The sequence below is a fragment of the Paramisgurnus dabryanus genome, chromosome 4 (assembly GCF_030506205.2).
Source record: "Paramisgurnus dabryanus chromosome 4, PD_genome_1.1, whole genome shotgun sequence".
NCBI lineage: Eukaryota > Metazoa > Chordata > Actinopteri > Cypriniformes > Cobitidae > Paramisgurnus > Paramisgurnus dabryanus.
Window position 1 is genome coordinate 38,081,033 of NC_133340.1, and position 20,470 is coordinate 38,101,502.

General features: G+C 37.1%; 1 protein-coding gene across 1 annotated transcript in view; it reads left to right on the top strand.

Annotated features, from left to right (window-relative positions):
* pcdh7a (protocadherin 7a) overlaps window positions 1-15,209 on the top strand; it is a 40,596-nt gene extending 25,387 nt beyond the window's left edge. The window contains exons 3-4 of the mRNA XM_065254485.2: window positions 11,000-11,198; window positions 12,275-15,209. Coding sequence (XP_065110557.1) covers window positions 11,000-11,198; window positions 12,275-12,777 — 702 coding nt within the window. The 3' untranslated portion in view covers window positions 12,778-15,209. The remainder of the gene's footprint in view (window positions 1-10,999; window positions 11,199-12,274) is intronic.
* Window positions 15,210-20,470: the final 5,261 nt, after the last annotated feature.

Below are 20,470 nucleotides of genomic sequence, written 5' to 3' on the forward strand. Positions count from 1 at the left end.
CTAGGTTTAATATCAGTAATGTCAGCTGCCGCTTGTTTTTGTGTGTCATGTAAATAAATGGTATGATTATGTGGTGATTCATTTAACTGCAATGTAGGACTCTCTTGATAGAAATGCAATATAATATACATAACTATATTATCAGTGGTGTATAAACACCTAACACATTGAACTGTATTGTTTTTTTTATCTTAGAATGAGACATTTTTCTATAAGCACCATCAGTCTCCTTACATGGAAGTCGCCTTTATTTATCGGGTATTTATCTTTGTTCTGTGATGTGACATGTAAACAAAAATGTTTTTTGTTTGGGTCTGTAATGCCTTAGAAGCTTCCTAAAAACCTCTCTCAGATAGCTCTATTAGGGTGGGGGATTTTAAACAAGTGGTTTTGCACCTATTTGGCTCCCCCTACTGGCTTAACTTGCAATCTCATTACTGATTGGCTGACTTTGCTGCCACTCATAAAATGTAGCCAATTATTTTAAAGTGGAGGGGCAGTGAGATGCCTGTGATGTCATAAGCATCAGTTTTTCAGATTGGGCCGTTTTCTGGCAGACATTTCTAAAAGAGGAATTTCTATGAGACTGAGATGTTTAGCATGTCTAGCACTTTTTTGAATGCGGGTAGACTACCATTATTCAACAAAGACAAGGTAAAAATGTTTTTTTATTCTCTGTCCCCTTTAAGTGACATCATATTTGTATCAAATCATTAGCGATTAACATTGGCTGCTAACGTATATTTTGCATTATGAAGTAGATGCTATCTGACTAAGCTCACGCTATTAAATGTGCACTTCTGTTGTACGATACCTCCGAATTGCCCTAGACGCGACGCTGTGCCCAGTGTGCGACCCCCTTAAGACAATGACATTGAGGTTGGTTGCAATTTGCAATTTCACCACTAAATGCCACTACACATTACACATTTAAAGGCACAATATGTAATTTTCGCTGTTAAAGGTCGAGGTCCTGACATCGTTTTAGCCAGGGCTGGAAATGTCAGAAATTCACTGGGGGCTCGGTGACTTTAAAATGACATTAAAATTTTCCTCCTAAGTATGTTTTCTTGGGTATTTAAGTCACAGCAACTTTTAGCAATTTAATAATAAATTTAGGGGTGGTGATGGCACAGTGTATAAGACACATGCCTTTGGTGTGAGGGACCGGGGTTCGAATCCAACACGCCATTGTGTCCGTGTGCAAGACACTTAACCCCTAGTTGCTCCAGAGGCGTGCGACCTCTGACATATATAGCAATTGTAAGTCGCTTTGGATAAAAGTGACAGCTAAATGAATGAATGAATAAATAAATTTGTTAAAGAAAAATTTTGTAGAATGTGAAAATTTGGATATTTAATGGAGTAATAAAAAAATGTATTACTCCGTTCTCCCTCGATATTCACTGCCCGGACGCAACAGCGACTCGACAATGGTGCTTTCGTAATCACTCTTCCTGATCAATTAAATCAAGACTGTTTAATTCAGACTTGCGTATCATAGCAGAAGAAGCACATGTTGAGATGTTGTGACACATAGGTGTAGGGCAGGGAACAATCCCAATAATCAATGGGACATCTACAACCCCCCAACATCTATACATTGATTGATGAATACATATGTGCATTTTAACACCCCCCATGTGCAAACCCCAAAGAAAAAGGCTCAGTTTGCCCTCTACTTAAAGGTGCAGTGTGTAATTTTTTAAAGAATCTCTTTACAGAAATGCAAAATAATAATATTATCAGGGGTGTATAAAGACCTTTTTATAATGAACCTTTATGTTTTTATTACCTTAGAATGAGACATTTTTATCTGCATACACTGAGGTTCCCCTTACATGGAAGTCGCCATTTTGTGCCGCCATGTTTCTACAGAAGCCCTTAATGGACAAATTTTTTTGACTAAGTCGTCTCCGTCGATGACATGTTTTTCCGGTGGCGTTTCAAAAGCGAAGGGTGAGCAGTGGACTGAGCCGTTGGTTGCAATTCGCAACCTCACCACTAGATGCTGCTAAAATGTACACACTGCACCTTTAAGAAACAGTTCACCCCAAAATAAAAACAGTTTATAATTTACCCACCATCATGCCATCCCGGATCTACAGTATATGTCTTTGTCTAAAGCTGAACACAATTTGAGTTTCAAATAACAATTTTGAAGGTCCAATAAGCACATATAAGAGAAAAAGTTTAACAATTTGAGCTTATTTAGCGATTGATACATCATGTATTAAACGGCACCTGTTATGCAACATAATGTTTGGACATAAATGTGTGTTTTGGCAACAACCCTACAACAAAAAAATACCCACTTTTTAACCCCAATTAAACCAAAGCAGTCCCATTAAACATGCTGTTTTGATTCTATTGTTAATGTGATGTCACACTGATAAAGCCCCGCCAACAGTCACTGACTGACTTCTGGGCACACCTGAATCTTACAGTATATGACATCTTTTAAATATGGACATAATAGGTGCCATTTAGTGCAAACATGGCGACATGTCAGCTCAGATCAATAACTTAGATCCTGGTTATTGAGTGTCTCTTGACCAGTTGTCATGTTTAATCACAAACCATTACGTTAATCCAGACCCAGATTATTATTTAATATAGCTCTAATTGTGTTAAAGAAAGGATGTCATATTCACCTAGTATAGCATAAGGCTGAGAAATGATACATCGAATTCAATTTTAATGCTGCATAAAATGACCCGACTGATTTTATAGAACAAGTGTCCATATAGTTAACAGGACAATTTGTGCATGCTGATCGCGAATAAAGCTGATTCCTGGGTTAATGGCCAAGGCTTGAGGGCCCCTTCTATGCTGCTGTCACTAATTAAATGTACTTAGTTGGAACACAGTATAGATCCATATCCAAATCAGCCGGCTTGAATTATTCATTGTATGCGGCATGCCCTTTCAATATGCAGACTCATGGAACGCAGAGGAAAGGCTAAGCGCTAATTAATCAGGCCTCATTAATTTCCTTTGAGCCGTCAGGTAAGAGTGTTTCTCTCCAATTATGTTGATGACTGCGGAAAGCCGACACATACACACGTGCGCGCGTACGCGGGTAAGGCCTAACCTAACAAACAAGACTCTAGATACACATCTACATAGGCTTTGTGGACACACGTACACCCACACAGATAGGCAGGCGGTGATGTACACCTGGTTTAACAGACAGCCACATCAGTAAACATACAGAGACACAGTTGGATGTCACGCTGGAAAGGGAAGGTAAATGGCCTGTGTCAGATTAAAGGGTTGGTTTTTAATGTTTGCCGTCAAAGTCCATTAATATTCTATCAGCTCTGTTTCTGCTACTGGTGCACCGACTGGACGATAGCCAGGGACGAAGCACACACACAAACATCCAAAAGCCCAACCTTTGTGACTTTATCCAGTGTCTCTTTTTCACACACACATTCGCACAGCCAAAGCTCTGTGTTCATAGCCAAACTCGCCCTCACAAACACAAACAACCACAAAGCCAAAAGCTTAACCTCTGAGATTGGCACGATTACGGTTTCTCTCTCAGACACACAAACTTTACAGCGGCTGTCATATTGTGACGGTACGGACTAGATGCAGCATTTGTGATAATATATAAAAAAAAAATGTATCAATGGATGGACAAGCAACACTGATCTTAGATAGATGCACCTTCAATTGTGTTTTATAAGGTGAGCATTTTATAGTTCAAAGGTTAGGAGATATAATGGCATTTTCAATTATGCTTCATTATTTGAGAAATGTACTTGGTACTGAAATAAGTATGAAAATAGTTTGAGTCTTAGCACAAATCTGACATTGTTTAAGAGATTTCATCCCCCAAATTATTTTGTCATTATTTTCTAGGCCTCATGTCATTTTGAATCCCCAATATCTTTCTTTGTTCTTCAGAATCCAAATGCAGGGTTTTTTTGTGAGGTCACATTGATAAAGCCCTGCCCACTTACAGTCCTGCATTACCCGTTTCCACGCTCAGCCAGTTGTTCTGTCCACTAGATACTATTGTCTCAGACTGTATTAATCAGATCTATTTTTAACTGAAAGCACTCACTGTCTGTTTGTAAGATAGTGAGGAGCTGTAGGTCATTTGCATTTAAAGGTACAGACATTAAAGCTAAACTTCACAGACACATTTTGGGCACATCTGAGACTTATATTACATATGATATAATATAAATAGTCCATAAGGTGCTCTTTAAATAATGTATTACAGTGACATCCACAACATAAAAGTAAAGGACTAAATGTCTTCAGAACACCAAAAATATATGAAACAAATCTAGTGGAGTTATTTATTGAACACTTTTGGGTCATTTTGAAGCTTAAAGGGTTTTCGGGTTACTATAAGAGTGGATGGTGATCAAAGTGGCCACTATTCATATGCACCCAGAGCAACAAGAAAACTTTTTTATTATCTGCTTTGGGTTCTGAAGAACAACAAAAGACATCGGGGGTTCAAACGACATGAGGGTGAGTAAATAATGATCAAGCTTGCATTTGGGGTGAACTATGCCTTTAAGATCTCTTCTGAAACTCAACCGAAGAGATTATTGTAGTTTTAGGAGAAAAGAAACAGGAAAACTTTGCAATTTGGTCTCCATTGGGCGAATGAGCAGTGGCGAATGATGTAGTAAGGTCACATTTGTGTTTTTTCTTTACTGAAAGAGACCATCAGCAACTGGATCAAGGCCTTTACTGAAAGCATTTCTCAATAGATAGTAAATGAAGAGTTCAGATGTAAAACCCTCTAAGTGTTTTCTTGTAAATTAGCTTTTTTATCAGGCATGTTTAGTTATGTTAATTCCAATGAAAAAGTTATTAGTCAGTAAATGAAATGCCTTATATTTACAAATGTCACTTTTGTCATTGTTATAAAAAAAATGACTGTCTCTAGCTGCAAAACCCTCTAAGTGCTTTAAGCTTTTGTAGCAAAACTTCCACTTTTAAAAATTGCAAAATCACTGAAGATGTAACTAGAAACATTGAAAATGATGAAAGTAAAAAGTGGAAAATTAACCACACATTAGTGGCGCTGTGGTCCATGTGACTGCCACATACTGTATGGGTTGTGTTTAGGTCTAAGTACTCAGAATAGCCCCAAGTTTGAATGTAATCCATGGTCGTAATCACGGTCGTGGGTCGTCTAATTCATTTCTCGTGCACTTGGAGGACAAGTGCACACACACAGTCGACGTGGCATTTAACGTAGGGATTCAGCCAACAATGCGGTATTTCTGAATGGTGCAAGGTCGGGATTAAGCACATTTGAAGCAAAGTATTTGATTAAAGGATTGGTGCATTTTCTTAAAAAAAATCCAGATAATTTACTCACCACCATGTCATCCAAAATGTTTATGTCTTTTTTTGTTCAGTCGAGAAGAAATTATGTTTTTTTTTTTGGAAAACATTCCAGGATTTTTCTCATTTTAATGGACCCCAATACTTAACAGTTTTAATGCAGCAAAAAATTTCAGTTTCAAATGAGTCTAAACGATCTCAAACGAGGCATAAGGGTCTTATCTAGCAATACGATTGTCATTTTTGGCAAGAAAAAATATCCACTTTTAAATCACAACTTCTCGTCTTCCAGTCATGTAATGCACCAGCGCGACCTCACATAATTTCGTAATGACGTAGAAAGGTCACGTGTTACATATATGAAACGCACATTTGCGGATCATTTTAAACAATAAACTGACACAAAGACATTAATTAGTATCATTCCACATACAACAACATTGGAACGGCCCTCTTTCTCCACACTTGTAAACACTGGGGCGTAGTTTCGCATACGTCATCCGTGACCTCTTGACGTGACGAAGCATTACGCGAGGTTGCGCTGGCGCGTCACACAGCCGGAGGAAGCCGAGAAGTTGTGGTTTAAAGGTGCATATTTTTTATTTTTCTTGCCAAAAATGACAATCGTTTCACTAGATAAGACCCTTATGCCTCGTTTGGGATTGTTTAGAGTCCTTTGAAACTGCATTAAAACTGTACAGTCTTGGGGTCCATTAAAGTCTATTAAAATGAGAAAAATCCTGGAATGTTTTCTTCAAAAAACACAATTTCTTCTCGACTGAACAAAGAAAGACATCAACATTTTGGATGACATGGTGCTGAGTAAATTATCTGGGTTTTTTTTAAGAAAATTGACTAATCCTTTAAAATATATAATACAGGCGGAGAGCATTCAGTCAACATCATTATCTAATTTTTCACTGAGGTGTCGTTTAGCGGCTTTTGCATCAAAGTTTTTTAAATATGGACAATGAAAATCACACTGAGTTTAATGAGTAGAGCTTGGCACAACAAATTGTCAGGAAAGTGACTGTGTATTTATTAAGTGAACTTTTTAACAAACCTTTTTTTTTTACTCAAACTCAAAAATATCTTGGTCTTTGACACATGCTTCAGATTTCATTATAACACATACTTTAATAGGCTTAATCACACTGTTTCTCAGTCAAAAAAGTGTTTTCTCAACTACACCTGATTCATTTTAAGCAGCTCATTGCGGCAGTGATTTAGCATAAATCCTCAAAAAAGGAAAGAGTAGGTGAAACTCAATTTGGCGGGCAATTTGGCGGAGTCCTTCAGGCGCTTGTGTGTTCTGCAAAATTGTGTGGATAAAATTATACTCTGAACTGTTCTGAAATGTGCTGTGCTTTTCAGGATCAACCTAAGTTCTGATGATGCTACAGTAACATAATGCATACAAGGTTAATTATTATTTCCAAATACTTCATTAATCTTCATCGTTCAAATCAAATGAACAACTCAGTATAAATGTGGTTTCGGGTTATTGCTCTGCAGTGAAAAGCATAAGACAGCATTGCTTGGCAATTCAACACGAAATCCCCCGTAATCTGATTGGTTCCACTGTGTCGATAAGACAATGCTGCAAACAGGCTTATATTCCCACCCATGTTATTGAGCCTGTAGACCCACCCTCATAAGTTTCAATGAGTCAAACGTTTACAGAAACAATCATTCATTTTTATATGGTTTAATATCAGGATACAGATTTCACATCAGACGAGTCGCGACCCAACACAGTACACTCAAAAAAATGCTGGGTTTGGCCAAAAAGGGACCAATACATTGGCTGGGTTAAATTAGCCCATGAAACGATTGTATTTGACCTAGCATAGGTTAAATTAAAAATTGAAAATAATTCAGTGTACACACACATTTTTAACTCTTTCCCCCCAAGAAAACACTTCCCTGATGAGTTTTTACGGTAATCTATAATTCCGCTATTATCCACGAGGTGGCGCTTTTACCCAACTTATAAAAACTGAAGTATTAACTAAATTAAAAATGAAAAAAAAAACGAAACTCTGTGTATGTTTTGATCATTGCTCTGAATCTAATCTCTAACAAAAGTCCTAAACAAAAATTCAATTATTTAAAAAAATATATATTTTTGAAGAAACCTACCCATATTTAAGAAGTTATAAAAAGAAAACAAATGAAGATAGGATGAAAGATTTTACCTGGTTTTTTATTTGATTGTTTGAAAGCAGAGGGTCAGTTCTTTTATTTGATATATTTTATGTTTATATATTTATAGAAGAAAATGTTCTGAAAGTAATTTTGTGAACCTTTTGTGAAAATCACAAAAAAATGCTGACAGGCAACAACAAAATACTGGGTTTTGGGTTTTAGGATTAAGAATGCTTTGTATGTGCCTTATTTTACTGTAGGTTTTACAAAGTGAATTTTGTCCAAAAAAAATTGGAAGCACAGACTTTGATGTCAACAAAATGTAAAGAAATCAGTTTTGGCTCTCATAAATGGTTGATTATCTTTGGATGTTCATATTTTACTGGAGAATCAATGTAGGCACTGGCTGTACGAGTAAGACCGGAGATCTCCACTATTAATTTAAAGGTCGGAATTCCGAGAAAAGCAAGGACTGGAGTTAGTAAACGATGGTGGGGAATTATGGGTCAATAAAGCAGCGTACTATTGAGACTCACTGCAGGGTCAAGGGCACCGTATTGATTGGCTCAACATAAAGCTGACTGTGTGTGCGTTTGTGCGTGTGTGTGTGCATGCATGCCTGTGTGTGTGTGCTTTTTTATGAGTCTTCAGAGACAGAGAGTACAATGCATGAAGGTAAAAAGAGAATATTAAAGATTTAAGGATCTCCCGGGAATTACTGTGATTTGGCTTGTGTAAATAGTGCAATCAAATGTTTGTGCACTAAAGCTCCAGATACAAGGCAGAATAATTTAACTCTTTCTCTGCCAGCATTTTTAAATAAAGTTGACAGCCAGTGCCAGCATTTTTTATGATTTTCCTTCCAGAAAATGTTCTTCTATAAATACATAAACATATAATATATTAAAAAAGAACAAACCCTCTGCTTTCAAACAAACAAACAAATAAAAAACTGAGAAAAACATTTCATCCCATCTTCATTTATAACCTCTCAAATATGGCTAGGTTTCTTTAAAAATACTAACTTTCTATCCATCTATACTAATAATCTATCTGTCTGTCTGTCTGTCTGTCTGTCTGTCTGTCTGTCTGTCTGTCTATCTATCTATCTATCTATCTATCTACCTACCTACCTACCTACCTACCTACCTACCTATCTATCTATCCACTGTATAATTTATCCATCCATCCATCTCCTACACAACGCCTATTTGTCTCTATCTATCTATCTATTTATCTATCTATCTATCTATCTATCTATCTATCTATCTATCTATCTATCTATCTATCTATCTATCTATCTATCTATCTATCTATCTATCTATCTATCTATCTATCTACCTACCTACCTACCTACCTACCTATCCACTGTATAATGTATCTATCCATCCATCTCCTAAATGACACCTATTTGTCTATATGTGTCTGTCTATCTATCTATCTATCTATCTATCTATCTATCTATCTATCTATCTATCTATCTATCTATCTATCTATCTATCTATCTATCTATCTATCTATCTACCTACCTATCCACTGTATAATGTATCTATCCATCCATCTCCTAAATGACACCTATTTGTCTATATGTGTCTGTCTCTCTATCTATCTATCTATCTATCTATCTATCTATCTATCTATCTATCTATCTATCTATCTATCCACTGTATAATGTATCTATCCATCCATCTCCTAAATGACACCTATTTGTCTATATGTGTCTGTCTCTCTATCTATCTATCTATCTATCTATCTATCTATCTATCTATCTATCTATCTATCTATCTATCTATCTATCTATCTATCTATCTATCTATCTATACATACATACATACATACATACATACATACATACATACACTGTATATATCTACTGTATTCAACCATCATCCATCCATCCATCTTCTACATGAAGCCTATTTGTCTGTCTGTCTGTTTTTTTGGGCCAAAATGCACTTTGTAAAACCTATAGTAAAATTAGGCACATACAAAGCATCATTAACCTTTTCCACACCAGCATTTTTTAATTGCCTGTTAGCATTTATTTTATTTTTTACAAAAGGTTCACAAAATGCCTTCCAGAACATTTTCTTCTATAAATATATAAACATACATTATATCAAATGAAAGAACTGACCCTCTGCTTTTAAACAATCAAATACAAATTTAATCCTATCTTCAATTGTTTTCTTTTTATAACCTTTAAAATATGGGTAGGTTCTCTTCAAAAATATTTTGCAAAAAGCTGAAATAATAGAATTTTTGTAGAGGACTTTTGTTAGAGATTAGATTAAGAACAACGATCAAAACATACACAGAGTTTTCTATGTTTTTTCATTAAGTTGATGCTGTCTGTCTGTCTGTCTGTCTATCTATTTACTCTTGTATTTATTTAGACCTGAAACCTGTCAGCTAAACATCTCAAGTTTCAGAACTATGCCCGACATCAGCTCACAGACGAAACAGATGATTTGTTCAGTTAATGTTCATTTGTCACATGCTAGATTTGACACCTGACTCCCATAATGTCTGATTCATCACCCTCTCTTCTCTCTGTTACATTTTCACTTCCCCCCCAGTGAAAAATGAAACCACCAGTTAATTACTCTGTTCATTTAGCCCCCTGCCCCTCTCTCTCTCTTTCTCCCTCTGTGTGTGTCTCTCTCTCACATCACATTGTCTTGATTAGGGAAGATATTGGAGCGTATGAATGTGCTTCTCACAAGGCAGTTCTTCAAACAGCTGTCGGTCATTGCTTCAGCAGATACTGAAGGGATGATATGGGACTTCTGTGGTTGGATAGTCTTTATAAGAATTCAGAGAGTCTAAACGGGACTTTGAATTAAACTTTAATGTGCTGATTTGTTGGCGTGAGATTAGGTAAGGGAATTAAATTTAACACGCACACACATTTTCTTCTGTTATTTGGATCCACATATCAAACAACAAACACAGTATCCAAATACCAGGCAAAATCAGTTTGCAGAATGACAGGCACTCACATAGACACAACATCTTCGTTTCCATACATCCTCACTATAATGGCTGAAATTGAACAGTTTTTAGCTTTCTTTTTTTTGCAATCCATCCAAATGCAGTCCTTTAATCACATTCATGTGGACATGACCTAAACTTCCAAATGCTAAAGTTATTAACTTACAATTATAGTCACACACACACAGAGACACATATAACGAAACAGACACTATATACACACAATGTAATAAACAGTAGGTTCAGTATGGTGCCAAAGGTTTTCGGTCAGGGTAAATGGATAAATGGGCTTAATGGATAAAAAATGTGATTATCATTACACCTATGGAAAGTCCCTGTAAATCACATATGCCAACGTATGTGTGTATGTGAATGTATGCGTGTATGCATTGGTCTCTTTTTATTAATTTACCCACGCGGTATCAATAAGAGATCCATGTCAAATTATTGTGGAATCAGTTCAATCCATGGGCTTATCCGGGTAATCCTTATTGATCTGTCTTTTAATCCTGTGTTCATCTGTGTTTCTTTGCAGCCCCTTAGACGGGTGACATTCTCAGTGGTGAATCAAGCTCCCGATCAAGGTTGTTATGACAGTGGGGTGGAGGACTCTGAGACCCCCAGCAGCAAGAGCTCATCAGGTCCCAGGCTGGGATCTTTACCTCTCCCTGAGGATGGATATGAGAGGACGACACCAGAAGGAAGCGTGGGCGAAGAGGAGCATGTGGAGAATGGTAAAAGTTCATTTGTTGAGACAGATAGATAGATCGGAGCATTGGGGAGTGGTGATGCAATTTAACTACATTTTTTAATAACGCGATTGATGCTTTGATGTTCTGAAAGAACTTGACAGAAAGACTCGCTGATTATTTTGAGTTATTGCCAGCATTTTTCCTTCTATTTTGCTTAAATACTGCTGTGTAGATACTGTAGTTGTAGAAGTTGCAATATGTAATGTGAATAACTATATCAGAATAGTAGTCTGACTGTACTGTAAGCTGCAGATTCAGAGTAGATTCCCTATACATATACATCAATAGACAGAGCTAGATAGACAGACAGACAGACAGACAGACAGACAAAATGATAGACAGACAGACAGACAGACAGTCAAAACAATAGATAGATAGATAGATAGATAGATAGATAGATAGACAGACAGACAGACAGACAGACAGACAGACAGACAGACATAAACATAGACAGACAGACAGTCAAAATGATAGACAGACAGACAGACAGACAGAGGCATAGGTATACATATAAAGAGAAAGATAAAACAACAGACACATCGACAGACAGACATATACATAGACAGACAGATAGTCAAAATGATAGATAGATAGATAGATAGATAGATAGATAGATAGATAGATAGATAGATAGATAGATAGATAGATAGATAGATAGATAGACAGACAGACAGACAGGCAGATATAAACATAGACAGACAGACAGTCAAAATGATAGATAGATAGATAGACAGACAGACAGACAGACAGACAGACAGGCAGATATAAACATAGACAGACAGACAGTCAAAATGATAGATAGATAGATAGATAGATAGATAGATAGATAGATAGATAGATAGATAGATAGATAGATAGATAGATAGACAGACAGACAGACAGACAGACAGACAGACAGACAGACAGACAGACAGACAGAAACGTAGATATACAGACCGAGAGAAAGATAAAACAACACACACATCGACAGACAGACATACACATAGACAAATAGAAAGATAGACAGATTAGTTCCTAGACATGATATACTGTATAACAGTCTCTTTTTTTAATCTTAGATCCCAGGCAACTCCCCGATGTGGCCCTGACAGGAAAGTGCACACGAGAGTGTAATGAGTTTGGTCATTCTGACACCTGCTGGATGCCCGTGCAGGCGTCACCACGGAGACGCATTGAACCGCCCCAGCTCTCTACCTTCACCTCACCCGGCGACAACAACAACAACACAGAGGACGACAGCGACCGCGGTGAAGACGGCGACGAAGGCACAGACAAAAGCAGCGGAGGAAGCGAGGAGGTCCGGGATTCGCTGGCCAACGGAGATCCGCTCGGAACCCTCGGCCGCCGGGACCGCAACAAGAACATGGGCGACCACAACCGTAACCTCCTGAACCGAAAAATGACCTCGGCCTCCTACGACACATTCAGCAGCGCCGGCTTCGGTCGTCGTCAGGACGAAGAAGACTCGCACTCCCCCGAGGTCATACCGCTTACGAGGGCGGGGGGCGACTATAAGACCGCCTCGTGCCTCGCTCTGTCTCGCAGGGAAGTGTACCTGTGAGCCGCAGCCGAGGTACAGATCACCCAAGCAACTTTCAATTCGTTGGAGCAAGAGGATCAATGAGACTAGCGCATACCTGTTCAGAACAGGTCTCTTCTCCTTGCCAAAAATTCATCTTACGTTCATTTCCCTGGATGCAAAATATAGAAATCAAAGTGGAGGAGGAAAGCGAATCATCTTGTATTCTTTCATAAGCTTCGATGGACTTTGATGGCGTCGCACGCGGCGAACGCTTGCATGTTCGGCCTCATAAAAAAGTAGGCACTGTGGGGATCGACAGATTATCAGCCTTTTAAATTCATAATTCGGTCACAGACCACCAGACTATAGACTGCGGTCTGCAAGGGGTGAGGATGCATAAGGGGACGCTAATTACTGACATTTATTATTATGTAGCATCAGGATAAAGGAAATATGGTGATGCCTAAATATTTGAATCTAACTGGTTTCCTGTTGCTGTGCCAGTACAGTAATTCAATTACAGTTACAATAACAAACACACAAGTTGTCATTCACGAGTAAGAGACTTAACGATGCATTTTTTCATTCGTAGTTTGTTTTTCTTTTTATACAAATATGGGAATTTAATGCAGCTGTCATCAGCGCTTCGAAACGTTCAACTGGAAGTCATTTTCATTTCGCTTCTGTAATGGATGATTATCACAATGACTGTTATATTACCATCTCATCGGACCTCAGTGTTAAAGTCTCGGTGTCAGTAAATATTCTGTACACAGCACAAACACACTTAAAAATCCTACACGAGATACACGTTTTCGTCTAGATCCATTTTAGCGCAGGTGTGTGTGTACAGGTGTGTATGTAGAAAAAGACTGCCAATGTTGGCATACCTGAGGTTTTTTGGGTTTTACTTTTTCGAGAGTAGCTGTAGCGTTTTTGCCTGCTTAATCTTCAACTAGTATATAAGACATCGAAGTGTATTTGAATAACTAATCATCTGTGTACAGTTCATACACAGGGGCATTAAAAAAATCTTTAGGATACATCTATACTATAATATAATCAAGGATATACCGTATCTCATCCCTTTTAAGTAGATCTCATATGTAAACCAAATTTCTTTAAAGACAACACTGCATGACGATAAGCTATTGCTTATTTTGTTAACTAAGGATCAATTTTTTGTTGTATTTTAAGAGGTGTGTGAGTGAATGAATGTGTGTGCGAATGGTAAAGCGAGGTCAGCGTGCAAACATGTCTCATGAATCGACGGAGGAGAGCAGCCTTAAATTGTCCCTCGAGAAGTTACACACCAAGCAAATATCTGTATTTTTAAGACAAAGTCTTTATTAAACTCATTTGACACAGTCTTTACCACGAAGCTTTGAAGGTTCGAATTTATGAATGGCTTTTTTAGCTCTTGTTATGCATTGTAAGTACAATCCGATTGAAGGCAACGAATTGACATGTATTTCAACAACTCTCAGGAAATTTGAGATTAAGCGTGCGTCTCTGGACCATTATCAACAAGCTTTAGTCTGCGCTCCGATCGATTCGTCCTCCTCACAAGGCCATAGTTTGAGAGCCTGTTTTCATAGCCCTCCCCTTTTAGCAGACGCACCGTACGTCTCTGTCTGAAGTGTGAGTGCTTTCTGGTTTCTCAAAATGAGAGTCACGGACTCATCCCTTTGCTTCACTGAAACAGCCTTGGATCTGGAGCGTGATTGGTGGACTCCAATCCATCTATGCCAAAATCCGTCCAGGTTTTCCAGTGGTCCTGGAACGACCGGTGCACACGACTGAAAAAAACTGAACAAAAAAAAAAAGACTAGCCCAGAACCTGCAGTTCAGTGCCTGGATATGAGGAAATTTTGGAACTGGCCTACGCTCCGTCGAACAGGGTTGGAGACTCGAGAGGAAATTCTCATGGAGGAGGTGAAGATTGCGTGTTTCCTTTGCCAGGTTTATAGGCTAAATATGCTGTTATACAGCAGTTTGTAAGTAGTGTACAGTAGGGCTTTACGTGATACATAACGGACTGTGTATATGAAATGGTGTGTCTTCTTTTTTTACTGCACGTTTACCTAACTCGCTTACTGCAAAATAGAGGGGTCGAGGGGTTCGAAATCCCATTGTGTCTAAAGCATTCACTTGAACTTTTTTATGAGCTAAACACTGAACTCATGTACTCGCCCGACATCAGCCATCTTACTGCTACCCTGTAGAGAAATGACCACTGAACTTTAACCTGAAAGGCATGTTGACGGTCTTTAATCCTGCACCTGAGGATTTTTTTATTTTATTTCTCTGTTTTTATGCTATGTGATAGAGGAGTTTTTGAAGCTCCCTCTCATGGAGTTTATTGCATTTGCTACTATAAATAGCAAATCAAAAAGGGTTTGGAATGGTTTGACAGATTTGGTATGTGACATGTAAATGTTTGATTTTGACATTAAAACACCTTAAAATAGTGTCTGGTTTGCAAACATGTTTTATTTCCTATTTTACAGAAGAGGTCATATTATAAGATGTAAAATAAGTCTTTGATGTCCCCAGAGTGCTTATGTGAAGTTTTAGCTTAAAATACCCCACAGTTCATTTATTATAGCATGTTAAAATTCCCGTTTTGTAGGTCCGAGCAAAAACTTCCCGGTTTTGGGGTGTGTCCCTTAAAATTCAAATGAGCTGATGAAATGCCAACTCTGATTGCAATGATGGTGGTTTGTTGCAATTGAAACTCAATTTTGCTGTCAATAATTTTTTTCTCTCTTTTTCTTTCTGTACTAAATGGCAGTGCCATGGTTGGATAAGATTAAGGGGCGGTATTGTTGTAATCTAAACAACCTAATTTTTTACATGCTTGCAAATAATTGTTTACCAAATTAAAGTTACTGGGTTGATCTTTTTCATGTTTTCTAGGTTGATAGAAGCACTGGGGACCGAATTATAGCACTTAAACAGGGATAAAGTCAGATTTTCACGCTATGACCCCTTTAATACATTATTGTACGGTAAGGGGGTGTGCACATCAAAGCACGGCTGAAAATGCCAGGCGGACACCGACTGACAACTTTTTTCAGCTAAGCGTTTTGACTGCTATGATACTTCTATTTTGTTTATCAGTCGTTGAACAATGCGCCGGTTGGTTGTTGTGATATTTGTCCCACCCCTTCTCCACTGTTATTGGACGGCTGAGTGAAAGTGATATTGATGAGCTGAGCTTTTCACCCAAAGTTGAATATTTTTCAACTCTTGGCACTTAAAAACCCCAGAGCCAAGATTTGAAAACAAATCGCCAGCTGCTGGCTTTTTTGAAATCTTTGGAAACAATTGAAAACATACGCCGGCCATCGTAGTAATCGCTTTGGTGTGCACACCCGCTTACTTTGGTTTGGGTAAATATATGTGAGCCTGCTTGTAAAAACCCAGCTAAAGTCATTTTTAGTAATTTACTTAAAATTATACTAAATAATGTAAAACATATTATGTGAAAATATAACCTTGATAATATTGACTGAGTAGATCAATATGAAATTAAATGTTGATGATTAAGATAATTCAATTATGAGACTTTAACCTGGATTTCACAGACAGTGGCACATACACTGTGAAAAGTTAAGTTGGATCTACTTTAATTGGTAACACTTAAAAATTTAAGTTTTATCCCCTTACATTTTTTTACTATAAGTAAAATTTTAAGGAGAAAACGTTTTTAATAATTACTTCACTCACTGTAAAACATTTGCTGTAGTTATGTAGCTGTTTGCCAGTAACTTACTGCAGATTTAAATTTATGTTATTTACTGAAAACAGTTTTTTCAAAGTTAAATAAACATGAAGTCTTTGTCTTTACAGAATAAAACTAAAATAACAGCCTTGTGCAAAGCATTCTGGGAACCAAAAAATGAAGGAAAAGAACAGAAAAAGGTTCATAAGGATTTCTGGTTCCCAGAATGCTTTGCATGCTGTTGTTTTATAGTTTTATTCTGTAAAGACAAAGACTTGTTAATGTTTAATGTTTATTTAACTTTAAACAAACTGTTGCCAGTACATAACATAGATTTAAATATACAGTAAGTTACTGGCAAACACCTGCCAGAAATACTGTAATTTCTACATAATTTTTTACAGCACTGTAAAATGCAGCAAGAATTTAAAACAACTTGGTTTTGCAAGTCAATCCAACCTACTATTTTAAGTAAAAAAATTAAACAACTTTAACTTTAATTTTTAAGTTAAAGTTACATACAAATATGTGTTGATTCGACAAAAATGCTGCATATTTTTACAATGAGTGTTCATTTGGTGACACCTAAAAAAATCTAAGCTTCAAGTGAAATTTTCTGTTAAAAACAATACATTTTTTTAAGAGTTTCCAATTGAAGTAATTTTTTAAGTTAATCCAACTTTCACTTTTTTACTGTATACCGTATGTTGTCTCTTGTGGCAGTTCTGCTCCCTGCTGGTAAGGAAGAAAAATTGCACTCATTCACACATTTTGTCCCTGGTCCCAGAGCTAAAACTACCAATAACAAATAGACTTAAAATCTGATTGCTAGAGAGTGTTTAGAGTCTGCAGCCTAAAGGATATTGATTCAGGAAATATATTATACTTAAATCACATTAGACTTGGCTTTGCAAGTGATCTGGTTAATACCTTATTTGATCTCAGATTAGTAACTTTTGCACATATATATCCTAGAGAGGAATGTTGCCTGTTCCGTCTAGACTGAATTAAAATGTTTGTGAGTCAGCGTTTGAGAGCAGAGAATACTGTGTGTTTTTGAAAAAAAAAAATTATTTAGCATACTTGGCGGTTTTTGAATCATTAAAATTTGTCTGGGTGGTTAATGTCACATTTTTTTCTGTGGTGTGACAACCTGAGAAAACATTTAAAATTGTTTTTAATGTAGCACAGCATTAGTAGTGTGAACCTCTCTGTGATATTCTCATTAACACATTATGAGATATCCAGGTGTGAGTTTGTGAATTGGGATTTTATACATTATGTAAATTTGGGGGTTAACGGTCATGAGCACAAATGTATCTTATACTTACTGTCTTCCAGTCTTTAAATGAGCTTAATTTCTTACCTGCTGAAGTTTATTATTGTACAGTCATTTCAGATAATTGTTTATAAGCAAATTACAAATGTTAGAAATTAGCTGAAACGCGCTAAAAAAAAATGTAAATTATGTAGTATAAGATTATTTGGGCGGGGCTAAAAAGGTGGCTTTATGATGCACTGAGCATGATCCCGCCCCTAAAAAACTGGTAAGCACCCATTCAGGTTAACACAGCTTTCCCGCAAGTGGGCGTGGTTTCAGCGCAGACATTGGACACGCCCCCAACGTTGGAAGGCAGACAATACTGCGCGTTTTTTCAAGATTTTGATCATTTATTTTATTTACTTGGAGGTTTTTTTTTTAATCATTCAAATTTTTCTGGGTGGTTAACACATTTAAATAGAATTTAAATGTAACACAGCATCACATAGTATTGTGATCCTTTCTGTGATATTCTCATTAATACCAGATGATGTTATGACTAAACCTAAAGAAAAGCTGTTATCTATTTTACATCATAGTTGTACCGACTGTAGAAAAGCTACTTACCATGTCCAAATGTCTTTAACTGTGACAGGATGGTAAAATAAAATGTATCTTCTCTTTAATAGTCGAGTTGAGTTTAACAGACTTCTTAAACTGTGGGATACAGCTTGTTCCTGTTTGAACCAGTTCAGTTTGAAGACTAATGAAGATACTAAATGATGTAATAGAATATCTAAGAATTTAAAGAACTTGCCAGAATCAAAATCAAGGGACTCCCCGGTGTTCATTTCAATGGGTTCTTTGAAGAACGCCTCAGTTAGGCTGTTCATTTTTAAGGATTTCTCCTTCCCAATGGAATACAGACATGATTCTTTGGATGTGGAAACAACTCGCTTTCATTTTCAAATTTTATTGCCGGAAGATGTAGGCCGTCAAAGTTTAACAGATACATTGATTATGGTAAACAGACCATCCATACTCCTTGAGCGAGAGAGAGAGCGAGCGAGAGAGAGAGAGAGTGATCAGCAAACCATTCCTTATTTAAAGTGAACACAGTGCTTAAAGGGATAGTTCACCCAAAAATTCTGTCATCATTTATTCACCCTCATGTTGTTACAAAACCAGTATTAATTTCTTTGCTCTACTGAACACAAAGAAAGATATTTTGAGCAATGTTTGTAACCGAACATTGTTTAACACCATTGTACGATAGTTTTTTTTTTACTACTTTGGAAATAGTGCTTCTTGTTTGATTACAAATATCTTCCTTTGTGTTTAGTAGAACAAAGAAATTAACAACATGTAACAATTTTCATTTTTGGGTGAACTATCTCTTTAAGAATGTCATGTCGTATTTTTCTAATTCAATAGTTGCTCATTGACCTTCATTTACACTCTTCAAAACTGGACAGCTGTCAGTTTATATAAAAATCAAGCTGGAATTCCCAGTTGCTCTTTGACAGACTGAAATTTTGCTGGTACATGTTCAGGGGCATAGCAAGCAACCCTTAAACACTTGTACCTTACAGAGAGATTTTCCGAACTATGCGCCTCTCTGTGAATACCGTGCCTAAAGTCATTTTTTTTGTGATTTACTATTTTCCACAAGGGTTGCATACTGTTTATTTTAGACAACATGCTGAAAAATTCCACTAAGCGATTCCAGTGAGCCGTTTTGATGTCATTAATCTGAATCCACCTAATCTGGAAATGATCCAATATTTTATCACTTTACTCAGCTGTCCAATTTCATAACATTTAGGATGTTATGCCCTCAAGCCCAACTCTGATTGAATCATCAGTATAGTTTTTTTTCTATTTCCTCAGTCATCCAGAGGTTAATGCTGCATTGCATAGAAATCTATCTTCAGGTTTTATTACAATACACAATTACAGTACAACACTGGTATTGTTATTTGCAAAGTAAGATTTTTAAGTTTTGGTTTAACCTATACATGTTCCTTGATGTATGGCACACTAAACCATTACATTTATGTTTACATTACATTACATTTACATAGAAGACAATATTATCCAAATGGACTTAAAGGGATAGTTCACCCAAAAATGATTTTCTCATCCTTATGTTGTTCTAAACCAGTGACGGCTGGTGACTTCTTTTTTTGAAGCGCACAATGCGAAGTTCGTCACAACATGTATGTAGCTTGTCATGTTTGTGGTTCGTCATTTCAAAATATGTGTTCTGCGCTTAAGAGATCGTGTGTGCATCATGTATCATGACAAAATAAGTGCCTGCTGCCTTGAACTTGAAAAGAGACGCTCGCGTTTGCCACATACTCGCATAATCTCATGCATAATCAGAGTTTACTATTAAGGGAATGTCTTGCGTGTATTTAGGGAACGTGAGCGTCTCTTTTATCATAAACGCTTTTGACGCGTCTGCAGTACGCACTTATTTTGACAAAACACGTGATGCACACAGGATCTCTCCACACACAGGACACATATTTTGGAAAAGGGAACCACACACGTGACAATCCGAACACTTATTTTGAATTAGCGCATCCTCGAAAGAGCAGTCACGAGCCCCCACTGTTGTAAACCTGTATGAAGATATTTTGAAAAATGATGAATTTTCATTTTTGGGTGAACTATCCCTTTAAAGTGAAGGTGACATAATTATCACTTCTTGTCAGCATGAGAATTGAATTGGCAACCTT